Source organism: Lontra canadensis, unplaced genomic scaffold (assembly GCF_010015895.1).
Source record: "Lontra canadensis isolate GAN:19392208 unplaced genomic scaffold, GSC_riverotter_1.0 scaffold158, whole genome shotgun sequence".
NCBI classification, from domain to species: Eukaryota; Metazoa; Chordata; class Mammalia; order Carnivora; family Mustelidae; genus Lontra; species Lontra canadensis.
In genome coordinates this window covers 264,817-290,441 of record NW_022631152.1, presented here as the reverse complement: position 1 = coordinate 290,441, position 25,625 = coordinate 264,817, and the positions used below count along the sequence as shown (strand labels likewise).

Genomic DNA, 25,625 nt, shown 5'->3' with positions numbered 1-25,625 from the left:
GGGGCTTGATCCCAGGACCCTGGGATCATGACCTGAGCCGAAGGCAGAGGCTTAAACCCATTGAGCCACCCAGGTGCCCCTAAAATAATAAAATTCTTAAAAAGAAACATAGGTACAAATCTTCATGATCCTGATTTAAGCAAAAGTTTCTTAAATATGATACCAAAAGCATAAACAACCAAAGGAAAAAAATATATAAATTGATTTCATCAAAATTTGAAAGTTTTGTGCTTCAGTGGACACTATCACATAAGTGAAAAGATAACCCCAAAATGGGAAGAAATATTTACAAACCATACATTTATTTGCTAAGGATTTGTATCTAAAATATACAAAGAACACTTATAACTCAATAATAAAAAGACAGATAACCCAATTAAAAAAGGTACAAAGGATTTAAATAAACATTTTCCAAAGAATTATAAAAATAGCCAATAAGTATATGGAAAGATGCTTAATGTCATTATTCGTCAGGGAAATACAAATCAAACTCCGTGAGATACTTCACACCCACTGGAATGACTCTAATAAAAAAGATGAACAGGAAGCCTAGGTGGCTCAGTTAGTTGAGCATCCTATTCTTGGTTTTGCTTGGGGACAGATCTCGGGGTTGTGAAATCAAGCCCTGTGTGCAGGCTCTGTACTCAGCACAGAGTCTGCTGGAGATTCTCTCTCCTTCACCCCCTGCCCCTACCACTCATGCTCTCTCTCTAAAATAAATCTTTAAAAAATTTTTTTAAAACGTGGACAATATGGGGCAGCTGGCTGGCTCAGTCAGAAGAGCATGCAACTCCTGGTCTCCAGTTTGTGAGTTTGAGCCTCACAATGGATTTAGAGATTACTTAAATAAACAAAAGACTTAATTTTAAAAAGGATGGACAATAGAAAGTGTTGGTTAGGATGCAGAGAAATTCAGAACTTCGAACACTGCTGATGGGAATGTAAAATGGTGCAGCCACTTTGAGAAACAGCTTGGTAGTTCCTCAGAGTTAAGCTTAAGAGTTAACATATGATCTAGCAATTCTACTCCTAAGTAAATACCCAAGAGAACCGAAAACATATATTCACACAAAAACTCATATACAATGTTCATAGCAGCACTATTCATATTAGCCAAGAAGTCAAAAACAACCCAAATGTCCATCAACTAGTAAGTGAGTAAAGAAAATGTAGTATGGCCATATGAAATATTATTCAATGATGAAATATTATTCAGTCACATAAAGGAATGAAGTAGTGATACATACATGCTACAATATGGATGAATTTCAAAAACATTATACTAAATGAAAGGAGCCAGACACAAAAGGCCACAAGTTGTATGATTCCATTTATATGAAATGTCCACATTGGGACGCCTGGGTGGCTCAGTGGGTTAAGCCGCTGCCTTCGACTCAGGTCATGATCCCAGGGTTCCTGGATTGAGTCCCACATCGGGCTTCTTGCTCAGCGGGGAGCCTGCCTTTCTCTCCGCCTCTGCCTGCCTCTCTGCCTGCTTGTGTGCTTTCTCTCTCTTTCTGACAAAAAAATAAATAAATAAAATCTTAAAAAAAAAAAAAAATGTCCACAATACCCAAACCCATAGAGACAGAAAATAGACTGGTGGTTCCCAGGGCCTGAGAGAAGTAGGGAGCTGCTAATGGGTCCAGGATTGCTTTTGGAGGTGAAAAAATGTTCTGGAATTAGATAGTGATGATGGTTGCACAATCTTAAAATATATTAAAAACCACTGAATCATAAAAGGGCAAATGTTTTAGTATGTAAATTATATCTCAATTTTTAAAAAATCAGTGTCCATAGTTTTCCAAATTCAATGTTTATATTCATTCAAGAGAAACTTAAGCAATTGTGAGTGACTTAATAAGGCAGATGATGTCTTCAAATATTTCTTTAGATTTATACAATTTTCGAATGATACTTACTATATTTCATGTTGTTCCAAGCAGATATAAATTTAGTTTTTAGCTTGTCAACTTCATCTGTTCCTGTGGCCTCCATATTCAAATTCTAAAGAAAAAGCCATCCCTTGATTGCATTCTTTTGTAAAGTTATCTTTAGTGCTAAAAGAAAAAAAATTAAAGAAAAATAAGTCATGAGTATATATTGTATGGTATATTACTGCTTAAGTTTTATATATGATTAATACAATTTGAATACAATTTGAACTGCAAATGAGCAAACCAATTTCTTATTTTACATAACAGGATATAATATATTCTATAAACAGGGGTGCCTGGGTGGCTCAGTGGGTTAAAGCCTCTGCCTTCGGCTCAGGTCATGATCTCAGGGTCCTGGGATCGAGCCCCGCATCAGGCTCTCTGCTCAGTGGGGAGCCTGCTTCCTCCCTCTCTCTCTGCCTGCCTCTCTGCCTACTTGTGATCTCTGTCTGTCAAATAAATAAATAAAATCTTTTAAAAAAATTATATATATATATATATATATATATATTCTATAAACACTTTAATTACAAAAAACATCAAATACCAAATACACAATAAAAATTACCATACAAAACCAAACAATAACCTCTTCCAAGTACTCACAATTGAGAACAATATGTTAGTTTAGTGAAACAACTCTGCTTTGGTGCTTGTGAGACTATTCAAGATTTGTTTTATTTGTAATGACGGAAGTTGGTTTTAAGTCTCTCAAGAAATGACAACTGTCAGGCACCTGGGTGGTTCAGTTGGTTGAGCATCTGCCTTCTGCTCAGGTTGTAGTTCTGCAGTCCTGGGATCAAGTCCTACATCGGGCCGCCTGCTCAGAGGAGAGTCTGCTTGTCCCTCTCCCTCTGCCACTCCCCCTGCGTGTGCTCTTTCTCTCTTTTTCTTTCCCATAAAAATAAATAATTTTTAAAAAAAATAAATGACAACTATCTTCAGAATGGAGGACTCCACTTAAAACTGATTAAGTCTCTGCTTTCATATAAAACCTAAAGTTTTGTTTTGTTTTTTAAGGCATTTCCTCCCTATGTCAATACTGCAGCATCTTTTTTTTTTTGTATTATTCATTTGACAGACAGAGATCACAAGTAGGCAGAGAGAGAGAGGAGGAAGCAGACTCCCCGCTGAGCAGAGAGCCCGATGTGGGGCTCGATCCCAGGACCCCGAGATCACGACCTGAGCCGAAGGCAGAGGCTTTAACCCACTGAGCCACCCAGGTGCCCCAATACTGCAGCATCTTTTAAATGCTGCTAAAAATAGAATGGCTTAGGGGCACATGGGTAGCTCAGTAAATTAGGCATGGGACTTTTTTTTTAATTATTTTTATTAACATATAATTCATTATTAGCCCCAGGGGTACAGGTCTGTGAATCACCAGGTTTACACACTTCACAGCACTCACCATACCACACACCCTCCCCAAAGTCCATAATTCAACCACCCTATCCCTACTTCTCCCACCCCCCAGCAACCCTCAGTTTGTTTTGTGAGATTAAGAATCTCTTATGGTTTGTCTCCCTCCCAATCCCATCTTGTTTCATTTATTCCTTTCCTACCTCCCACAACCCGCACCCTGCCTCTCAAATTCCTCATATCAGATCATATGATAATTGTCTTTCTCTGATTGACTTATTTCGCTCAGCATAATACCCTCTAGTTCCATCCACGTTATTGCAAATGGCAAGATTTCACTTCTTTTGATGGCTGCATAGTATTCCGTTTTATGTATATACCACATCTTCTTTATCCATTCATCTGTTGATGGACATCTTGGTTTTTTCACAGTTTGGCTATTGTGGACATTGCTGCTATAAACATTTGGGTGCACATACCCCTTCAGATCACTACATTTGTATCTTTAGGGTAAATACCCAGTAGTGTGATTGCTGGGGCATAGGGTAGCTCTATTTTCAACTTTTTGTGGAACCTCCATGTTGTTTTCCAGAGTGGATGCACCAGCTTGCATTCCCACCAACAGTGTGGGAGGGCTCCCCTTTCTCCACATCCTCGCCGTAGGCATGGGACTCTTGATTTCAGCTGAGGCCATGATCTCCAGATCCTGAAATCAAGCCCCACATGGGGCTTTGAGCTCAGCAGAGTCTGCTGAAAATTCTCTCTTTCCCTCTCCTTCTGGCCCTCCCTTCCTTCCCCCCAACCCAACTCACATACCCCATCTCTCTCACAAATAAATAAATCTTTAAAAAAAAAAAATAGAATGGTTTGGGGCGCCTGGGTGGCTCAGTGAGTTAAAGCCTCTGCCTTCGGCTTGGGTCATGATCCCAGGGTCCTGGGATCGAGCCCTGCATCGGGATCTCTGCTCAGCGGGGAGCCTGCTTCCTCCTCTCTCTCTACCTGCCTCTCTGCCTACTTGTGATCTCTGCCGGATGGATGAATAAAATCTTTAAAAAAAAAAAATAGAATGGTTTAAATCTACAACAGAAGATTTTTTTTACTTTAAAATAAGAATAAATGTAGCTCACGGATATTTGTTTTATAACTGACTTGTGGGAAAGTTGAGATGTGCAATATAATCGGAAAGAGGAACAAATTATATCTTAAAATGCTTGTGCTTTTTTGCAATAATTCAGATAGTTTACTTTTCAAGAAAAGAATGCTGCACAGAAAAAAAAAGAATGCTGCACAGAACATTGTGCTTTTAGGGTTATAAATATCTACTCAAAAGTATAAGTACATTTAATTCTCTAACAATAGACATTCCATTTTATAGTATACACTAAAAGCTACTAATTATACAGAAGAGTTGAGGCAGGAGAAAGCATGGTCTGTTGGAAAAATCTTAAAGTCAATGTGACTACAGCACAATAAATCCAAAAAGGGGGCTTGAGTTGTGGCTTGAGTTGTGACACGGGCCAGAGCACACATACTCTTGTACACAATGATAAGAATTTTTTTTATCCTAAGAACAATTGGTTTCAAACAGGAATATTAGAATCTGATTCTGTGGGTTTGGCTCCCAGAGCAGCACAAAGAATAGATTGAAAAGGATAAGAGTACATTAGAGTTTACTAGTCCTGTACAGGACTAGAAGAGAGATGATAATAGCTTCAAAGGGAGCAACAGAGGGGGAGAGAATTAGACCTATAAGGAAATGTGTCAAAAATTCAATGTCCTGGTGATTAAATGAATATGGAAGGCAAGAAAGGCAGCTTTGCCAGAGATACACCCATACTCCTGGCTTGTGAAACTAAATAAAAGGTGCCGACCATTGAAATAGGAAGAATCAGAAGAGGGTCAGGTTAGAGGCGGAAGATCATGAATTTAATTTATATGTAGTTTGAGATATATCTGAGAGATATATTAAAGAATCATCCATTTATTTAATTATTCAAGAAATTATTGCCAGGCACTCTCCAAGGCAATGCAGATACAGCTTAGGACAAAAGCAGTGGAATACTTGCTCTCATGGAGCTTACCTTCTTGATATATTCTAGAGAGGCCAACTAGGCAGTTGAATTTATAGATCTGGAGCTTAAAGGTGAGGTCTGAGTGAGAGCTATTACTTTGAGAAATGCTGATATATAAATGAGAATCAGAGCTACAAACATGTTCCTCAATGACTTTGCCTTATGTTTACACCTCAGCCTTGAGAATATCCAAGGCCCTTTAAGAAATTACATCTGCCCTTTTATGTAGCTTCCACTCTTGCCACTCCCTCGCATGCACCATTCACTGAAGCCATTTTTAATATGACTATTAAAGCTTCCTAAACTGGACATGCTTCCATGTCTTCGCATGTGCTGTTTCCTCCACCTTAAAGCCCTCCCTGCTCACCCTCAATTTTGACTACCTTATTATCATGAGTCTCTAAGACCCAGCTTAAGTTTTACCTCCTCTGGTCAGACTTACAAGATTTCTACCCAACTCCATACCTCAAATTAAAACAGATGTCCTGCTATTAGCTCCCATAGGATTCTATGTCCTCCTCTATCATGGCATTCATCATACTGTATCATCATTACTTCTTACCTCTTACACACTAGGTGGTCAACTTTTTGCATGTCGTTGAGTTCTGCCTGGCATGTTCTCAAAATATGCCACTCAATGAATCAGTGAATAGATAAATTAATAAGGTATATCACTAGTAGTGCTCTAACAAGGTGTAAAAGTCTATCAATAATTGGAAATTTTTTCACTGACACCTAGAAAAGGAAAGAAAATTTCTTCCAGGGGTGCCTGAGTGGCTCAGTCAATTAAGCGTCTGCCTTCACCTCTCTCCACTTGTGCTCTCGCATTCTCTCTCTGGCAAATAAATAAATTAAATATTTTTTTTTAAAAAAAAAAGAAAAATCTTCCTCCAGAAAATTGCATAATTTAACAAAATTTGGAAAAGTAAGGAGAAAGGGTTATAAAATGTGCATCCACACGACTGATTACATATCCATTAAAAATGTTTTCAGAGGGCGCCTGGGTGGCTCAGTGGGTTAAGCCTCTGCCTTCGGCTCGGGTCATGATCTCAGGGTCCTGGGATCGAGCCCCACATCGGGCTCTCTGCTCAGTGGAGAGCCTGCTTCCCCCTCTCTCTCTGCCTGCCTCTCTGCCTCCTTGTGATCTCTGTCTGTCAAATAAATAAATAAAATCTTTAAAAAAAAAAAAAATGTTTTCAGAGGGGTGTCTGGGTGGCTCAGCTGGTTAAGTGTCTGACTCTTGATTTCAGCTCAGGTCTTGATCTTGGAGTCATTAGATCAAGCCCTGCATTGGGCTCCATGGTCAGCAGAGAGTCTGCTTGAGATTCTCTCTCTCCCCTCCTCACTCTGCTTCTTCCCCTGCTGTGCACTCTCACTCCCTCTTGCTCTAATAAATAAATGGGTTATTTTAAAGATTTAATTGTCAGAGAGAGAAAGCACAAGTCGGGGGAGTGACGGGCGGAGGGAGAACAGGCTCCCTGCTGAGTGAGGAGCCCAGTGTGGGACTGAGCCACCCAGATGTCCCAATAAATAAATGTGGTTTTTTTTTTTTAATGTCACCAGAGCACTTGGGTGGCTCAGTCAGTTAAGCATCTCCCTTTGGCTCAGGTGATGATTTCTGAGTCCCTGAATCGAGCCCTGCATCAAGCTCCCTGCTCAAAGGGGAGTCTGCTTCCTTCTCTCCCTCTGCCCCTTCCCCTTGCTTGCACTTGCTCTTTCTCTCTCTCAAATAAATAAAATCTTTTAAAAAAATAATTCATTAAAAATAAATAAGTAAAGGGCGCCTGGGTGGCTCAGTGGGTTAAGCCGCTGCCTTCGGCTCAGGTCATGATCTCAGGGTCCTGGGATCAAGTCCCGCATCGGGCTCTCTGCTCAGCAGGGAGCCTGCTTCCCTCTCTCTCTCTCTGCCTGCCTCTCTGTCTACTTGTGATCTCTCTCTGTCAAATCAATAAATAAAATCTTTAAAAATAAATAAATAAATAAATAAGTAAGTAAATAAATAAATAAAGTCTCCAAAAGTTTGTGATAATGGGGAAACACTAGAGAATCTAAAACATTATGCATCATGATTCTAGCTGGAGAAGTGGCAGGGAAAGAGTTAGAAAGAAATAAAAATTGACAAGATTCTCTGGATGTAAAATTGTGTGAGGTTATTTTTACACCACTATTGCCCACCTTTTCCAAATCTTCTACAAAGAACAGATGTAATTTTTAGAATTTAAAAAATTTTTTTAAGCTTTTATTTATTTATTTGATAGACAGAGATTACAAGTAGTCAGAGAGGCAGGCAGAAAGAGAGGAGGAAGCCGGCTCCCCGTTGAGCAGAGAGCCCGATGTGGTGCTCGATCCCAGAACCTTGAGACTATGACCTGAGCCTAAGGCAGAGGCTTTAACCCACTGAGCCACCTAGGTGCCCCTAGAATTTAAAATTTTTATTGTTAAAAAGCCACCAACCAGGGTGCCGGGGTGGCTCAATTGGTTGAGCATCTGGCTCTCAGTTTCGGCTCAGGTCATAATCTCAAGGTCATAGGACTGAGTCCCACATGGGGCTCTGCACTCAGAGGAGAGTCCTTGACATTCTCTCTCTCCCACTCCCTTTGCCCCTCCCTCTCCTTACTTGCTATCTCTCTCTCAAATAAATACATCTTCTTCGAAAAAAAAAAAAAAGCCACCAACCACAAGTCTTCTAAATTCAAAATATTTAAAATAAGAGAATATACACACATGTATTTCTAAGTCAGAAAGAAAGTAGGTCATGGGGAAGACTTTGGTTCAAAAAGTTTGCAGCACTGGTTAACAGGAATACCCTGGACAGTCCTTAAAAAGAATGTAAAAATGATCTGTTAAAGTGGGTGGGAGGAACATAAAGACAGATATTTTGTATGGGAAAAGTTTGTACCTTAGACAATGGCTCCTAAACAAATAATAAATAGCTAGCCAAGGTAAGATGCTATGACAGATTCAGAAGTTAATTAGAAAAATTTTCAAACCTCAAGGAACTTAGAGTAGAATAAATTGTTAGGTTATACCTTTATTATTTTTCCTCAAAATTCCTGCTTTATTGACTATTTACTCCAAATAACGATACCCCCCAAACATGAAACATTAAAAATGTTTTGTAACATATCCTTGACTATGCTATAAGAATACTTTTATTGCCTTTGTACATAGGGTAGATGAGAATAATAAAATTATTATCATAATGTCAAACTAGTTAAGCTGTTGCTAGTTTAATAATTCATACACAGTTGACCCTTGAATAATACACATGCAGGGCTTGGGATGCTGACCCCCTGTTTAGTGAAAATCCATGTGTAACTTTTGACTCCCCCAAAACTGAATTGAAAGTCTCTAATATATGAAGAGCTCCTATAAATCAATTAGGGAAAAAACAACCAAATAGAAAAAAAAAAAATTGGGGCACTCTAAAAGAAAAAGACAAATAAAAATGGGAAAATATTTTCAAACTTACTAAATCTAAATAATGCACATTAAAGGAATTTCATATTTTTTCATCATCATAAGAGATGAAATTGGTGAGCCTGAAGAAACAAGTATTTTACATAATAATTTCTCAAATAATAAAGTCCATGAGGACAGAGGATTTGTCTTGTTTACTACTGTATCCTTACACTAGCACACGGGTGTGCTAATAGACACAAGTATCTGCTGATGACAAAGCTATGGTATACACATATTATGACATAGATCTATATTTATTACCATAAAAAGATATTCGGGGAGCATCAACATACTTGCTAAAACTGTGAGAAGAAATAGATAATTCCTCTATTAAGGTTGGAGACTTTAATACCCCTCTAACAGAAAGAAATACAGGGCCAGCATGCAGAAAATCAGTAAAGACAGTGTTGAATTGAATAGCGCCATCAATCAACTAGACACAACTGACAGACTACTTCACTCAACAGAAACAGATTACACATTGTTCTCAAGTTCACATGGAATATTCACCAAGATGGACAAGATTCTGGGCCATAAAACACCTCTTGACAAAATTTTTTAAATTTGTCATTTATGTTATGAATACAAATCATACAATATTATTCCCACTGAAATGGAACTAAACAAGAAATCAATAACAGAAAGTTAGCTGGAAATTTTCCAAATACTTGGAAATTAAATAAAATACTTGAAATAACACAAGGCCAAATAAGAAATCTCAAGAGAAATTCAGAAAAGTTTTTAACTGAATGAAAATGAGAATACAATTTAAAATTTGTGAGATGCAGAAAATTCTCTTAAAATTTACAGGGAAATTAATAGCATTGAATACATATATTCGAAAAGTAGAAAGATCTAAAATTGATAATTTAAGCTTCCACCTTAGGGAACTAGAAAAAGAAGAACAAATTAAATCTAAAGGAAGCCAGGAAAAAAGGGAGGGGGGGAAGTAACAAAAATTAAGGCAGGAAGAAAGAACAACAAAACCAAAGCTGGTTCTTTGAAAAGGTCAATGAAATCTATAAGCCTCTAGCCAGGCAAAGAGAAAGAGAATGTACAAATGACTAACATCAGAAATAAAACAGGAGCCATCACCACAGATCCCATGGACATTAAAAGGACAACATGGGAGTATTATGAATAATTCTATGTGAGCAAATTTGGTAATTTAGGTGAAATGAAGCAATTCCTCTAAAGACAGTTTGCCAAAAACTCACACAAGAAATAGACAATTTAAATAGACCTATATTTATTAAAGAAATCAAATCAATAATTAATAAACTTCCAAAAAAGAAAGCATCGGGTTCAGATGGTTTCACTGCTGAATTCTATGAAACATTTAAGGAAGAAATTATACCAATTCTCTACAATGTCTCCCAAAAGATAAAAGCAGAGAAAATACTTCCTAACTCATTCCATGAGGTCAGCATTATCCTAATATCAAAATCAGACAAAGACATTATTGATACTGGCAAAAGAGCAGACAAAGAGATTGACAGAACAGAATAGAGAGGCCAGTAATAGATACACATAAATATAGTCAACTGGTCTTTGACAAAGGAACAAAGGCAATACAACAGAGCAAACACAGCCTTTTCAATAAATGGTGCTGGAACAACTGGATATACACATGCAAAAAAAAAAAAAAAAAAGGAGGTAGAATAGATCATACACCCTTCACAAAAATTAACTCAAAATCATGGACCTAAATGTAGAACACAAAACTATAAAAGTCCTAGAAGATAACATTGAAGAAAACCTAAATGACCTGTAGCATGGCAATAACTTTTTAGATATAGCACCAAAAGCACAATTCCTGAAAGAAACAACTGGTAAGCTGGACTTCATTAAAATTAAAAACTTCTCTGTAAGAGACAATGTCAAGAGAATGGAAGGAAAAGCCACAGACTGGGAGAAAATATTTGCAAAAGACATATCTGCCTTTTTTTTTTTTTGAATAGGACTACTATTCAAAATACACAAAGAACATTTAAAACTCGACAATAAGAAAATGAATCACCTAATTTTAAAATGGGCCAAAGACCTTAACAGATTCACTTCACCAAAAAAGATATAAAGATGGGCAAATGAGCATATGAAAATATGTTCCACATATGTTATCAAGGAAATCAAATTAAAACAATGAGATAGCACTACATACCTATTAAAATGGGCAAAATCCAGAACACTGATAATACCAAATGCCAGCAAGGATGTCAAGCAACAATTACTCTCATTCATTGCTGATAGGAATGCAAGATGTTACAGCTACTTTGGAAGACAGTTCAGCAGCTTCTCACAAAACTAAACATACTCTTAAGCATATGATTCAGCAATTGTGGTCCTTGGTATTTATGCAAATGAAATAAAAACAATCCACACAAAAACCTGTACACAGGTGTTTATAGCAGTTTTATTCATAATTACCAAAACTTTGGAAGCAACTAAGATGTCCTTCAGTAGGTGAATGAATAAATAAACTATAATACATCCAGACAACAGACTAACTCAAGCACTTAAAGGAAAGGAGCTATCAAGCCATAAAAAGGTATTAAGGAAAACTAAGTGTGTATTACAAAGTGAAAGAAGCCAATCTTAATCAAACTGTATAATTCCAACAGAATGATATTGTGGAAAAGGCAAAACTATGGAAATAGCAAAAAGATCAGTGTTTTTGAGGGATGGGACAGTAGAGGCAAAGAATGAGCAGAAAGAACACAGAGGATTTTTAGGCAATAAAACTATACTCTGTAGTACTACAGTTGTAGATACACGTCATCATACATTAATTTACACCAAAAGTCAACCCTAATATAAACCACAGACCTGGAGTGATAATGATATGTCAATGTAGATTCAGTGGTAACAAATGTACCACTCTGGTACAGGATGTTGATAGTGGGCAAAGTTCTCCATTTTGTGGGACAGGAGGGATATAGGAACTCTGTATGCTCCATCTTGCTATGTATCCAAAACTGCTCTAAAAAAATTAATGTTTAGGGGCACCTGGGTGGCTCAGATGGTTAAGCATCTGCCTTTGGCTCAGGTCATGATCTCTGGGTCCTGGGCCCAAAGGGGAGTCGGCTTCTCCCTCTCTCCCTGCCTCTCCCCCTGCTCATGCTCTAACTTGCTGTCTCAAATGAATAAAATCTTTTTATAAGGAAGTTAATTAAATAAAAACAAAAAATAAAAGTTTACTAACTTTATAGAAGGTGAGGAAAAGGAAGAGAGAATAGCATGAATACAATTTACATATCTGTAAGTGTATATACTATATATGTATATGGAGCTGCACGCGCGCGCGCGCGCACACACACACACACACACACACAAATATGCAAAAACAATGTCTAGAAGTCCATGCTAAAAGTAGAACTAAGAGATGAAATGTCATTTTGTATTTATTTTTGTACTTCTATTTATTTAAATTGTTTACATTTAATGTTTATATTAAAATAATATTCAAAAATAAATTGCTCAGATTAAAAACAATACAGGAAATTACAAACGTGCCTAAAACTGCTTGACTAAGAAACCTACAGAGAACACATTGTATTACAAAATCCTAAGCAGCGTCTAAGGAAAACAAAATGCTGAGCCAGTGCTTTTTCCTTTTTAAGATAAACAATTTTGTTCTTCCGGTTCTTAAAGATATCAGATTCAGCTATTTAGTCATGTAGAAAACGTAACTTCCTCAATGCAATTCCCTAGGGTAGCTCTGGCTGAATAAAATGACTGGGAGGATATCCCTAGTTCATTCATATTTTTTTTTTCTCCTTGAAATAGTAGTAAGACTTGGAAAGAGGAAAAGGAATAAATTAATAATTGAGTCCATTCAGTCTATTAAAATGTTTTTTATACTTGTGTGAAATAAGCCAAGGAAAGGCAAGACAAACAGTACTTTTAGTTTAACTACAAATTAGCAAAAAACACAAAACCACAATGCACTTAAATAGTAATACCATTCAAAAGTCTAAACCATCCCCACCCAGAAATTCCCTTTCCAAAAGCTTTCTTGATTTTTAAAAAATTAAAAATGAATTAAAATTCATTCTTCAGGTATAAAGTGAAGTGATGATTTACCCATTACCTATTATATTTGTCTCTTTTGTTACCTGAAATACCTGGTTTCACTGCTCCAGTGATCAAACTGGTATGCCAGAATTCTTGTTTAGTTTATGTAATGTCAGAACCTTAGTCTAGAAAACCATCAAAGTAACATTCTTCGCAACTTCCAAACACTTTTTTAAGAGTGTATTTATTCATTTGACAGAGAGAGAGAGAGGCAGGCAGAGGGAGAAGGAGACTCCCTGTTGAGCAGGGAATCCGATGCAGGATTCTAACCCAGGACCCCAGGATCATGACCTAAGCTGAAGGCAAACGCTTAACCGACTGAGCTACCCAGGTGCCCCTCCAAACACTTTTAAGAAGGGATTTATGGTTAAAAAAGGGGGGGGGTATGGGTTTTTCTTTTCTTTTTTTTTTTTTTTTTAAGAAGGGATTTATGGTTATTTCCTAAACCTTAGAGAAATTAGTAACTTTTTCAAGTAGACTTTCTTTATTAATGATACTACAATAAATCTTACCATCCACCATTCCCATATTTCTGTTCACTGCTTGCCTTCTGACAAATCCATTTTAATTAAAAAATAGCAATAAAGAGGAGAAATGTCTATTGTATTTTATCTTAGTAAACATAAAGCTACCAGATGAGGTTTATTCCTAAATTTTACTATTTTAATGATGTGAAAAGCAGAGTGAACATTGAGCAGAATTCTTTTGGAAAGCAGAGCTACATTTGATATGAAAATCATTGATTAAGACCCAGATGTCATTTTTAGAGAGTCGCTTTTCTAACCATAACCATGCACTAAGACAGTCAATAAATTATAAACTGATAAATGTAAAGGGTACTCAAATCAATGTCCTTGAAGGACAGATGAAGGTAATCAGCCTCTCCCTTATGGCAATAGGTAGAAGAATATTTTATCCACTGAGAATTTAAAGCCAAGAAAAAGCTCCTGACAGAACTTTAGGGACTGACTCTACAGAATATATCTCAGTCACATAGTACACCCGACAAAAACAATGCAGACTTTACAGGATTTGCGTATGCGTGGGCATCTTCCCCAAATGGTATTCTTCAGCAAGATGAAATATAGGTATTGATTTAAAAATTTTTATGTGCTTTTAGCTATACCATCAAATAAAATGAACTGTGAGGTCCATTCTAAGTTTTCATCTACTATAACCTTTTCTACCTGCTTGCATTTTTAGTAACAAATATTAATCCCTTGTCTGACCTTGAATGTCTCTCAATATGTTGGTTTGTCATCTCTGCTCTCTTATTTCTCTCCATCTCAGTTCTTTGTCTGCAGAAACATCAATTACTGTATCCATTTCTTTTTCTCTCCTTTCCTACATTTGCCAGTCTTCCATCTTCATACACTGAACGTGTTATCTAAAAATGTTGTTTGTAAACCCAGCATGTTTATCTCTTTTAAAAAGTCACAAATATGAAGAAAGGGAGAATGCTGGTAATATTTATTTGAATTGCCCTCTTTCAGAGCTATGGGTTAGGCAAAGTACATGGCAATAAGAGTTAAAAAGTTGAGCAAAGGAACAGCAACATAATAAGAGCAGGACCCACATATTCAGAAACTGACTTTTAAAAGAGGGATAAAAGAGCTTATAGCAAAAAGATTAATAAGGGACTAATGAGATAGTTTTGCCTCAAGAATATAGCTTCTAAACATTCTTAAATACAGGAATACACCCTCCAGTTAAAAACACTAAATCAATACACAGCTTCTTTACAAGGATAACTCAGTATTTACTACTTATGCTTTATTCTCTTAAATAAAAAAAGAAACTAAGTACTGAGCATTCATTTACCTTCACATGTGACTTGTATCAAGGTCCTACAATCAAAACCTCCATTAGAGGGGTGCTTGAGTGGGTCAGTCATTTAAGCATCTGCCTTCAGCTCAGGACATGATACCAGCGTCTGGGATCGAGCCCCTCATGGAGCTCCCTCCTCAGCGGAGAGTCTGCTTCTCCCTCTCCCACTCCTCCTGCTTGTGCTCTCTCTATGTCAAAATAAATAAAATCTTAAAGCAAACAAACAAAAACCTCCATTTGTGCAGCGGGGAGTACTACACATTCACAGATTATAAAGTTGTCATCATAACCATCTAAATGGGATATAAAGAGTTTAAGTGACTTCAATCACTTACTTAAAATTATAGTGAGAGGTATTAATGATATCTGGGTTGTTTTAAGCATTCCTTGATCTCCCTGATCTTATCTCTAAGAAGCATATAATATTTAATCTAGCTTGAGAAATAAATTTTAATTATGTCAGGTAACCTCTGACTGGTCCAACATAACTATGAATGTTTGGAGCTTCCAAAGCAACTTTGCAAGTAGTAAAACATGCAGTCTGCATAAGAAGCAGCATACAGGGTCAAATTATTTAATCATTAACAAAATTAACCTAACCTCTACAAGAACTGAAGGATGTCAGAATCTCAGGATTGAAAGGGAATTTACAAAGTATCTAGTTAGCCAGTAAGTAGTAGTATTAATAACAGGTTTTAACCATTTTCCCATATAATACACTCCAATCTATCCCTAAACTCTCCTATGAACAGTGAAAGAAAATGTGTAAATTTAAAAGATTAAAAAATATACCACTCCCATCCCCAGGAATCTAATCTGCTATCTGGTTCAAATTCACTCACTAGGGGCGCCTGGGTGGCTCAGTGGGTTAAGCCTCTGCCTTCAGCTCAGGTCGTGATCTTAGGGTCCTGGGATCGAGCCCCGCATCGGGCTCTCTGCTCAGCAGGGAGCCTGCTTCCTCCTCTCTCTCTCTGCCCGCCTCTCTGCCTACTTGTGATCTCTGTCAAATAAATAAATAAAATTTTAAAAAAATTCACTCACTAATTATTAATTGGGTTCAACCACCCGTATAATAGCAAGATCTCCTTTACGATGTCCTAGCCAAGTGCACTGACCAAGCCTCTGAGTGAACGCCTCCAAAACAGGAAGTTCAGTACTTAATGAGCTCTGTACTGAGCTAAAAATACAGCTGTTTAAGTTTAAAAGCCTGATACGATTTGAAACTATTTTTCTTCACTAACATTACTGTTCTAGAGTATCCACATCACTACATTATTCCACCTAATTTTAAACAACTTCAGTTGCTTAAAAGACATCGAACCAAAAATCTGTGTCCTTAAAATTTCCACCAACTGTTCCTGGTTGGGCCTTCTGAAACTAATCTGCCTTGCATTCGATAACCCATCAGGTATTTAAAGACCTCCAGGGACGCCTAAGTGGCTCCGTTGGTTAAGCATCTACCTTGTGCTGGGGTCATGATCCCAGGGTCCTGAGACTGAGTCCTGCATTGGTCTCCCTGCTCAGCGGGGAGCGTCTGCTTCTCCCTCTCCCTCTGCCCCTTCCCTCCCACTCATGCTCTCTCTCTCGAGTGCGTCTCTCTCTCAAAGGAATGAATTAAATCTTTAAAAAAAAAAAAAAAGTAAAAAAATAAAGACCTCCAATATCTTCCCCACTCCTGCTGCACCATCTCTTCTCCACATTAAATATTCTCAATTCCTTCAATTAGAAGACTGCCAAATGAGTGGAAATGAGTCCTCAATCAGGGTACTGATAAAGGGATAAGAAATGAGATATAAAAAATGAGATATAAACAGCAAGCTGAGATGGTAGAACTAGCAACATCAATTCAGTATGACATAGTGATTTTGAGGTTTGTTTAACAAGTAAATATGGACAGGATCTTTTTCAAGTCCCATTCCATTAGTTACTTCTGCTACAAAAAGGTGCATCCATATTATTGAGACTAGTAATTATACTTCATTTAAACACAAAATATCACATTTATTCATTCATCAAGTACTTGAGTGGCTACTTTTGTAAGGCACTATGGGAGATAAAATGAGCCATGAGACCCAGTTCCTGTCCCCATTAAATTTACATTCTAAAATGCAAGATGTTTATAATTAACCAGAACTTCAGTTGTAATATGGTTATGTCCCACAGTAGAAATATAAAATGTTAAAATTACTGGAAAATATTTTTCCCCTTTCCAATGAGAATATTCACACAAGAAAAATATCACACACAGTCACAACTGGGATTCTTCAAATACAAAGACCAAGGACACACAAACAATATAAATCTTACTATTCTGGGTGTAAATAAGGCTAACACTAGGCATATTTCTTAGGAAGGAGTTAAAGTACCCTCAACAATTATGTCTATTGTTAAAGATTAACGCTTGAATTGTATCATTGGTCAAAAGAGCATTGTTTAAAATGTTCACAAACACAATTGTTTTGGCTTACAAATGGAATTGTTTGATGTCATTCTCCCATTTCTAATTTTAAACAATAGTATATCAATTTGAAAATAAAGCTAAGGTTTTAAAGCTTTACAAAGATTTAAAAAATGCATATTTTCTACCTGATAAAACTGTTATAGAGTTCCCTATAGCAATATACATATTATGATAAAGGTTTAAATTACTATGGGTACTTTAGTCATTTTACCGGATAACTTATTTTACAGAGTCTATTAAAATGTAATTTAGTAGGAACTTTATATTTTAAGCTGATAACAAAATCACACAGAAAGTATAATATAAATAACTTTGAACACATAATTTGACTCTAGGTTTTTAGTGGGATATAGCCTAAGGACATAAAATGGCAAAGAAATCTTTAATTGGTAAATCTGTTTTTGGAGAGAGTACCAGTATAGTAATACCAAAACTATCTTAAGTGTTTTATAGGAGAGATTAGATGAGTAAATATACTGATACGATTTTGAATCAGAATTCCCTGTAGGAAAAGGGTGATAAAATATGAACTGCCAGAAGGTGAAGATGAATCTGTGGTTCTGAGTATGAATTAAGGTATCTTATAAGTATGTGTGTGTGTGCATGTGTATATCCTAAAAGCAATGTACTCCAGTAGCAATGAGTTCAATGCCCAAATCTTGTTTCTGAGTACCATTTCCCACTAAACTGAACAAGGACTCCATGGTAAAAATGACTAATCCAGGTCTCAAGCAGGGAATTTACAAGGTGAGCCTGGAACTTCTTATTGTACAAAAAAAAATAAGAATGTGCCCAGATACCAATGTGAACGCCAGTTCCTTTGGCAAAGGCCAAAGAAACTGGCTTGAACTTGACTAATCAAATCTAAGATAATTTAATTATCAAAAGAATAATGGTGGGACGCCTGGGTGGCTCAGTGGGTTAAAGCATCTACCTTCGGCTTGGGTCATGATCTCAGGGTCCTGGGATCGAGCCCCGCATCAGGCTCTCTGCTCAGCCGGGAGCCTGCTTCCCTTCCTTTCTCTGCCTGCCTCTCTGCCTACTTGTGATCTCTGTCTGTCAAATAAATAAATAAATCTTTAAAAAAAAAAAAAAAAAGAATAATCATGGGGCACCTGGCTGGCTCAGTGGAGCATGAAACTCTTGATCTCAGGGTCATGAGTTCAAGTCCCATACAGGGTGTGGAGCCTACGTCAAAAAAAAAAAAAAAAAGAAGAAGAAGGAGCGCCTGTGTGGCTGAGTTGGTTAAGCATCGGCCTTCAGCTCGGGTCATGATCCCAGGGGGATTGAGCCCTGCATCGGGTTCCTTGCTCCACAGGGAGCCTGCTTCTTCCTCTCCCTCTGCCTGCCACTCCCTCTACTTGTGCTTTCTCTCTGTGATAAATAAGTAAATAAATAAATCTTTTTTAAAAAGAAGAATGGCAATAGATTTACAGCCGGTAATTTTTTTTTTTTTTTTTTTTAAGAATCCTTGGGTACATAGTGACACTAAAATAAAAGAAAAGAGGAGGAATAGCTCTTCTTCAGAGAAGATAGCCAGCAAACATGCAGGATTGAGAGAACTGGAAAATCACTATCTGGCAACCACCAATGCAATGACTGATTGAGGTAAGGATGATCCATGGCTACTAAAACCAAGGATAGGGAAAAAAAACACTGTTGAAAGTATTACCCCCACAGATTAACTATTAAGTTCAAAAGGGAAAGATAACATTAGGATGTAGAAATCTGGCTAACCTAAGTGACTGATCTTAACATTACCAATAATGGGACAAACTGCCATTATATTCTTCCTGAAGTGGTGAAATGGAAAGTTTACAGTATCTCCTACTTAACAGTCATGGAAAAAAAAATATTTAACCTGAAATTGTGGAGAAACTATCAGACAAATTCATTTTGTGAGGCATTCTACAAAACAAAATGGCCTGGACTCTTCAAAATTGTCAGTCTTGAAAGACCAAAAAAAAAAGGAAGGAGGAAAAAGAAAAGATGGGAATTGCTCTAGATAAATGAAAACAGACACAACTAAGAAAATTCACAATCTCTGATTGGAATTATTTTTTTAAAAGATTTATTTGAGAGAGAGTGTAAACAGGGGGGTAGGAGGGAGCAGAAGGAGAGGGACAAGCAGACCCTACACTGAACACAGAGCCCAGTGTGGGGATCTCAGGACCCTGAGATCATGACCTGAGCAGAAACCAAGAGTCAGATGCTTAACTGACTGAGACACCCACGTGCCCAAATTGTATTTTTAAAGTATTTTTTTAAAGCTATAAGGGACATTACTGATAAACATCTGAGCAAATTCATATTTTTTAATATGGCCTATAATCAGATAGTACTGTCAATCACTATTAAATTACTTGGGTGTGCATATAGCATTATAGCCAAGTAGGTGAATGTCCTGGTTCTTAAGAGATATATGATGAAGAACTTAAGAGTGAAGTGTCAGGATGACTCCACATTAGTTCCCAGTGGTTCAGCTAGAAAAAGAAAGCATGCCATGTGTGTGTATTTAGAGAGAGCGAAAGCAAGTGAGATATAATGTTAATAACTACTGAATCTAAGTAAAAGATATACAGGTATTTGTTATACTATTCTTTCAGTTTTTTAATAGGCTTGAAACTTTGTTTAAGATTTTTTTTTTGAGAGAGAGAGAATGTGCACACAAGTTGGGGGGAAGGGACAGAAGGAGACGCAGGCTCCCCACTGAACAGGGAGCCCTGGGCAGGACTCAATCCCAGGATACTGGGTTCATGACCTAAACTGAAGGCAGACGTTTAACTGACTGAGCCACCGAGGGGCCCTAGGTTTGAAACTTTCAAAAGAAAAAACTAGTGTGGAAATTAAATTGACTTTCAAGCAGCTAATCAGATTTTATTAAGTCTAACTACTTTTTTATCCTATCCATAAGCACTAAAAGCAAGTGTGAAGTTCAGAAAAGGTTGGCTAAAAATAAAAGTAATAATACTAACAAATAATATGTAATTACAAACCAACCCACCATTAATTTCCTATTACAGCTGTAGACTAAACACAATCTCTGATGAAAATGCTTAAAAGAGGACATGTGTTAACTTGACAATTATGAATCAGCAAAACTATCTTACATAATATTTACTCCAAATTCAAATATGACTAACCAAGGAAATTTTTTCTCCAATTGAGATCTTTTAGTTTATAAGGATTTCTATAATTAAAACGTCATCACAGACATACAAACAATTTCAGGCCACATATCTCTAACAATAATAAACACAAACTCTGTACCAGGAATTTTGTTAACCTATGCACATGTATCATCTCATTTAATCCTTACAGCAACTCTATAATGTAGATACTATTATTATATTCATTTTATAGATTAAGGGGAAAAAAGGCTTGGAAAGACTAAATAACTTCTACCAAGTCATACTGCTAATAAATAGCAAAACACACCTTGAATCTAGGCAGTCTGACTCCAGAGCCAATGCTCTCTGCTCTACATATTCTTCTGCTTTACTATGAAACATAAAATTTAAAAAATAAACTGATTGCATTAATTCAATATCTATCAAAATTTACACAAAGGAGACATTTCAAGGAAAAATCAAGAGCATTTCTTTCTTCCCTAATACACATTTAAATTTACATAAACACTAATTGAATGAAGTTAGAATTTAACCAGATGCCCAATTTATCGCCCATAATCCCACGTGAAAATAAAGATCATATACCTATTCATATGTATGACTGAATATGTTACATATAAATTCAAAGCAAATACCAACATATTTCCAAATGCTTTCATCTAGAACGTTATCCCTGCTCACTCAAGGAAAAAAAAGGCAGGGGAGGGATCCTGGGTGGCTCAGATGGTTGAGCGTTTGCCTTTGGCTCAGGTCATGATCTCTAGATCCTAGGATGGAGCCCCATGTCAGGCTCCCAGCTTAGCAGTGAGTCTGCTTCTTCCTCTCCCTCTGCCTCTCTGTGCTCTCTCTCTCTCTCTCAAATGAATATAAATAAAATCTTAAAAAAAAAAAAAACCTGAAAAAAATGTATTTCAGGTACAACATTCCTCAAGTATACTTAATTCAAACAATGACATAAAAGAAAAAAAAATAAGAAATCAACCTTGAAAATTGATGCCACCATAAAAAAAAATTAACAAATCATCTCCCCCAAACCTGGTCATCTTACAGTGTTCTCTCAGTGCACTGTACTACTATCCATCCAGTTACATAAGCCAAAAAGCTAGCAGTGGCACCACCTTCCTCTCCCTCATTCCTCACATCCGGTCTATCACCCACTTCCACCTCCTAAATATCTCTAATCCACCCACTTTATCTTCATCACTATCTTGCCCAAGATATCATCTTTCATCTGGCCTCCCCCTATCTACCCTGCTATCCCTCTTATAAATAGTTTTTCCTCTGTAGAACATCAAGTCCTTTCTTATAGCACTTAAAATAACCAGAACTTTAAATTTCTTTAAACATTTGATTTATGTCTGCCTCTCCAGATATACAATATGTTCTATGAGGGTAGAAACTGTATTTACTCACCATTTCATCATTGTGACCTAGGAGAGTGCCCAGTTAATAAGTAAATGCTAAATGGTTGAATTCATGTCAAAGACTGCAAGTTTATTTATAAACAGAAAAAAAAAGTTGGTTATAAGGTCCACCAACCATAAGGAGTACTTTATTTCATCATTTCTAGATCATACATTTACATTTTAACTCTGAAAATAAATACATCTTATAGTTGATGATCTTTGTGAAATTGGCAATATTTTTTTCTTTCATAATGGTTCACAAAACAAAGATGCATCTTGGAATTTTTTTAAAAATCTCATTATTTGATAAAATAAGTAAATCAACAACACACCTGGTCCACTCAGTTCAAACCTGGTGATCTAGCCTCCCTTTCTCCTTTGGCCACCGTTCTACTCCCAACATTCAATAATTAACAGAATCTAGTGGTTCTTTCACCAACAGCTATCAAATCCATAGTGGATTTGATATAGTGGACTCCCAGTCCCACTATAATACTAGATTTATCTAATTCCTCATTGCTTCATATCTGAACTCTTGTCATAGCTTCATTCATTTAAATTGTTTCAAATTCAACCAACACTGAGCACTTGTGTGTACAAGGAACTGAAGATACAAGCAGTCCAGCTACCTGTCCCTCCCTTTCTTTTCTCACCCCCCAAATTCAGAATTTTCTTCTTTTTATGCCTCAAGCTAGAATCACTTTCCTCCCAGTTTCCACCTACCAAACCTAGTCACTGCTTTAGTTCTAGATTAAATCTCATCTTCTTCATTACATCTTTCCTAGTTAATTTCTCTTTTCAACTTTAACATTCTAAAACACATAAAATCTAATACAGCATATTGGTTGTACTTGCTGCTTCTTGAAGGCAAGGTTTACATCCCATACATTCTGCTATACTGTAAGCTTCCCAAGAGCAGGGACTTTTGTCTCTTTTGTTCGCTGTTATATCTCCAGCAACAGATAACATATATCATGTACCAAATAACAGCTACTTCAAAAAATACTTATTGAATAAATGTTCCCTATAGATTCCAGGGTAGAGAACACATCTTTGCAGCTGTGGTATAGTGGGAAGAGTCAAAATGAACTGGATGACTTAAACTGTTTGAGCTTCAGTTTCTTGATCTGCTAAATGTAAATAATGCTCACCATCTCACTGAGTTGTTATACTGATTAAACGCAATAATGCTTTCACAGCATCTAGTACAGAGCTGAGGACAAGAGGATGCTCTCAATAAATATTCTGATGATTTTTCTTACAATAGTTAAGAAGCAAGACATATTCAATAAATGCTTACAAAATGAATAAAATCTCGGGAAAAATATAAAAAGTTTGCATAATATCTAGCCTCTTATCATTTATCCCGTCAAGAATTCTATGAGTGAATTAAATCTGAAATATATATTTAGCTCCAAATCATAAGCATGACTGAAACCATTTCTGACTAATTAGGAATAAGTCCAATTTGACAGGGTACAGGTATTAATATTTATATTTTACTGGGGCACCTGGGTGACTCAGTGGGTTAACCCCTCTGCCTTCGACTCAGGTCACGGTCTCGGGGTCCTGGGATTGAGCCCCACATCAGGCTCCCTGCTCGGTGGAAAGCCTGCTTCCCTCCCTCTCTCTGCCTGCCTCTCTGCCTACTTGTGATCTCTCTCTCTCTGTCAAAAAATGAATAAAATCTTTAAAAAAAATTTATATTTTATTGACATATATAGATTATATTTGATGCTTACGGAAGAATGAAGTTTTACTATTAGGATTTCCATAGAGCAATAATCAGAATAAAAGAAAAGCTGCAAACTTATTTGAGTCACACAGTCCCCATAAAGCCAGGAAGTAAAAAAATTTCTGTCTACAAAATATTGGTGAATAGTATACGATGTAGTTTTACCAGATTTATCAAAATATATAACAATACACCATAGGGGTGCCTGGGTGTCTCAGTCAGTTAAGTGTCTCCCTTCGGCTCAGGTCGTGACCCAGTGGGTCCTGGGATCGATCACAATGCCTGCTTTTCCCTTCTCCCGTCTGCTTGTGCTCTCTCTTGCTATCATTCTCTTTCTCTCCCTCTCAAATAAATAAAATCTTTTTAAAAATACACAATTACAACAAATAAAATTTTCAACATATTTGCATTCCATTTTACAAAAAAAGCATTAGTTAAATGGTTTTCAAACTTTTTTTTACTACATTATATAATTTCTTATATTGGCTACTTTTTAACTTTAAATCATCCCCAAAATTTTACAGAGAATGAACTGATAAGTCAATATAGAGATTATTGTACCAATTAGAAACTCTTCCTTGTTCAGGAAAGAAGCTTTATTAATTTGTAAATTGGAACATACATAGACTTTCCTTTCAAAGCTTTTCCAATCCCTCTGGGTACTTTCAATGACTCATAATCTAATTACAAATCACAAGCAAGCAATAAGGAAAGAGCATTCCCTTGTGTCTATCTGCTCTTAACTGACACAAAATCATTGCAAATTCCACAGGGGACACATGTTCCGACTACGAATAGAGTGGGGAATATCCCACCTAAGTAACTCAGATACAAAGAACTGTAGGACAAGGTATTCTCCTCTAACTATAAGCTAGCAGCCAACCCCTTGTGGGAAAATAATCAACACAAAACAAAAATGCAAGCCAAAGAAATCTTAAGAAATATAACTCTCTAAGCAGAAGCATGCCGAGTTGACCATTGACGTCTCTCAGATTCACCAGTCATCCTAAGAATGTATTCGAACTTCAACCTATAAAGCCCTTAGATGTGGATGGAGGTGGAAGCGTTGAGGATGAGTGAGAACCCAGGAAAGTGAATGAACGTTAGTGTATGGACGGAAAGACATTAAAATACTCAGGCGACTGTGTTAAGGTCCGCAGCAGTAACAAAGGCCAAAAAGGACGAAAGGTTTTAGGAATGAGAAGACTGACATCTTGAGAATCTAATTTTTTGTTTTGATTTTTCTTTTCTTTCTTTCTTTCCTTCTTTTTTTTTTTTTTTTTTTTTTTTTTTTTTTTTTTTAATGGGAAAAAGGTAAACGGCTGCAAAAGCTTAGGGGACAAGAGGTCGTATCTCGAACACCAAGAAAAGCCGCAAGGAGAGGGGAACAGCTGCCCACAGGAAGGCTTACGGTTAGCCTTTGGAGCCCAGGAAGAACGGCGAGTCAGAAGACAAATTACCCTAGAAGGTAGATGAGGGAGGTGCCAAAATTCTCAAGAGAGAGCCTAAACGGTTAGCCACAGGATCTTCAGAGAGGGCAGGGTCCCCCCAAAATCCGGTCATTTGGGGATCAGAAACACTAAGTCCCAACCTTCTCCTGATTCCGCCAGGCTCAAAGCACCCCTCACCGAAACAGAACTGGAAAAGTGTAAAAAATGTGCAGGAGCCACCAACCCGGGAAATGTTCCAGCTCTAGCAGAAGCCGCCCGAAAAGCAGCCAGTACACACGCAAACGCTCCGACCTCAGCGCCGCTGCCACAGGTACCCGAGCTCCCCGGCCACCGTAGTAAGAGGAAAGGCCTCCCCTTCGAACCGAGTAGGTCAGCCACTTCCGGGGCAGGAAAGCCTTTTGATTTGTTGTAGCAATATCTGCAGCCCACAGACCCATGCTCCACCTCATTCTGTTTCCCCACTCTTCGCCACCCCAGCCCTTAGGTCACCAATACGGCAAGCGCAGAGCCAAGGGAAAGCATCAATCTGTAACTGGTGTCTCTGACGGACAATTGACATTATTCCTTCTTTGAGCTCCCACTGGACAAGTGGACTTCAACTCCCAGAGTGCTACGCAACACCATGCCCTCTCCTTTGCGCCGGAACTACAAGACCCAGTATGCACTGCGCCCCCTTCTCGCTCCTGGTGATACCCACAGAGCAGAGAGGT

The 25,625-nt window shown here is 37.3% G+C and overlaps 1 protein-coding gene across 2 annotated transcripts in view; it reads right to left on the bottom strand.

Moving 5' to 3' along the window:
- ATG4C (autophagy related 4C cysteine peptidase) overlaps positions 1-25,318 on the bottom strand; it is a 79,301-nt gene extending 53,983 nt beyond the window's left edge. The window contains exons 1-2 of one of the 2 annotated variants that reach the window (XM_032844847.1): positions 25,139-25,318; positions 1,923-2,060 (exon numbers count right to left, since the gene is read on the bottom strand). In XM_032844847.1, the coding sequence (XP_032700738.1) occupies positions 1,923-1,998 (76 nt within the window). In that variant the 5' untranslated portion in view covers positions 1,999-2,060; positions 25,139-25,318. Of the gene's footprint in view, positions 1-1,922; positions 2,061-25,138 lie in introns of those variants that run through there. The other variant, XM_032844848.1, reaches the window with a different exon arrangement.
- Between the last annotated feature and the right edge of the window lie 307 nt (positions 25,319-25,625).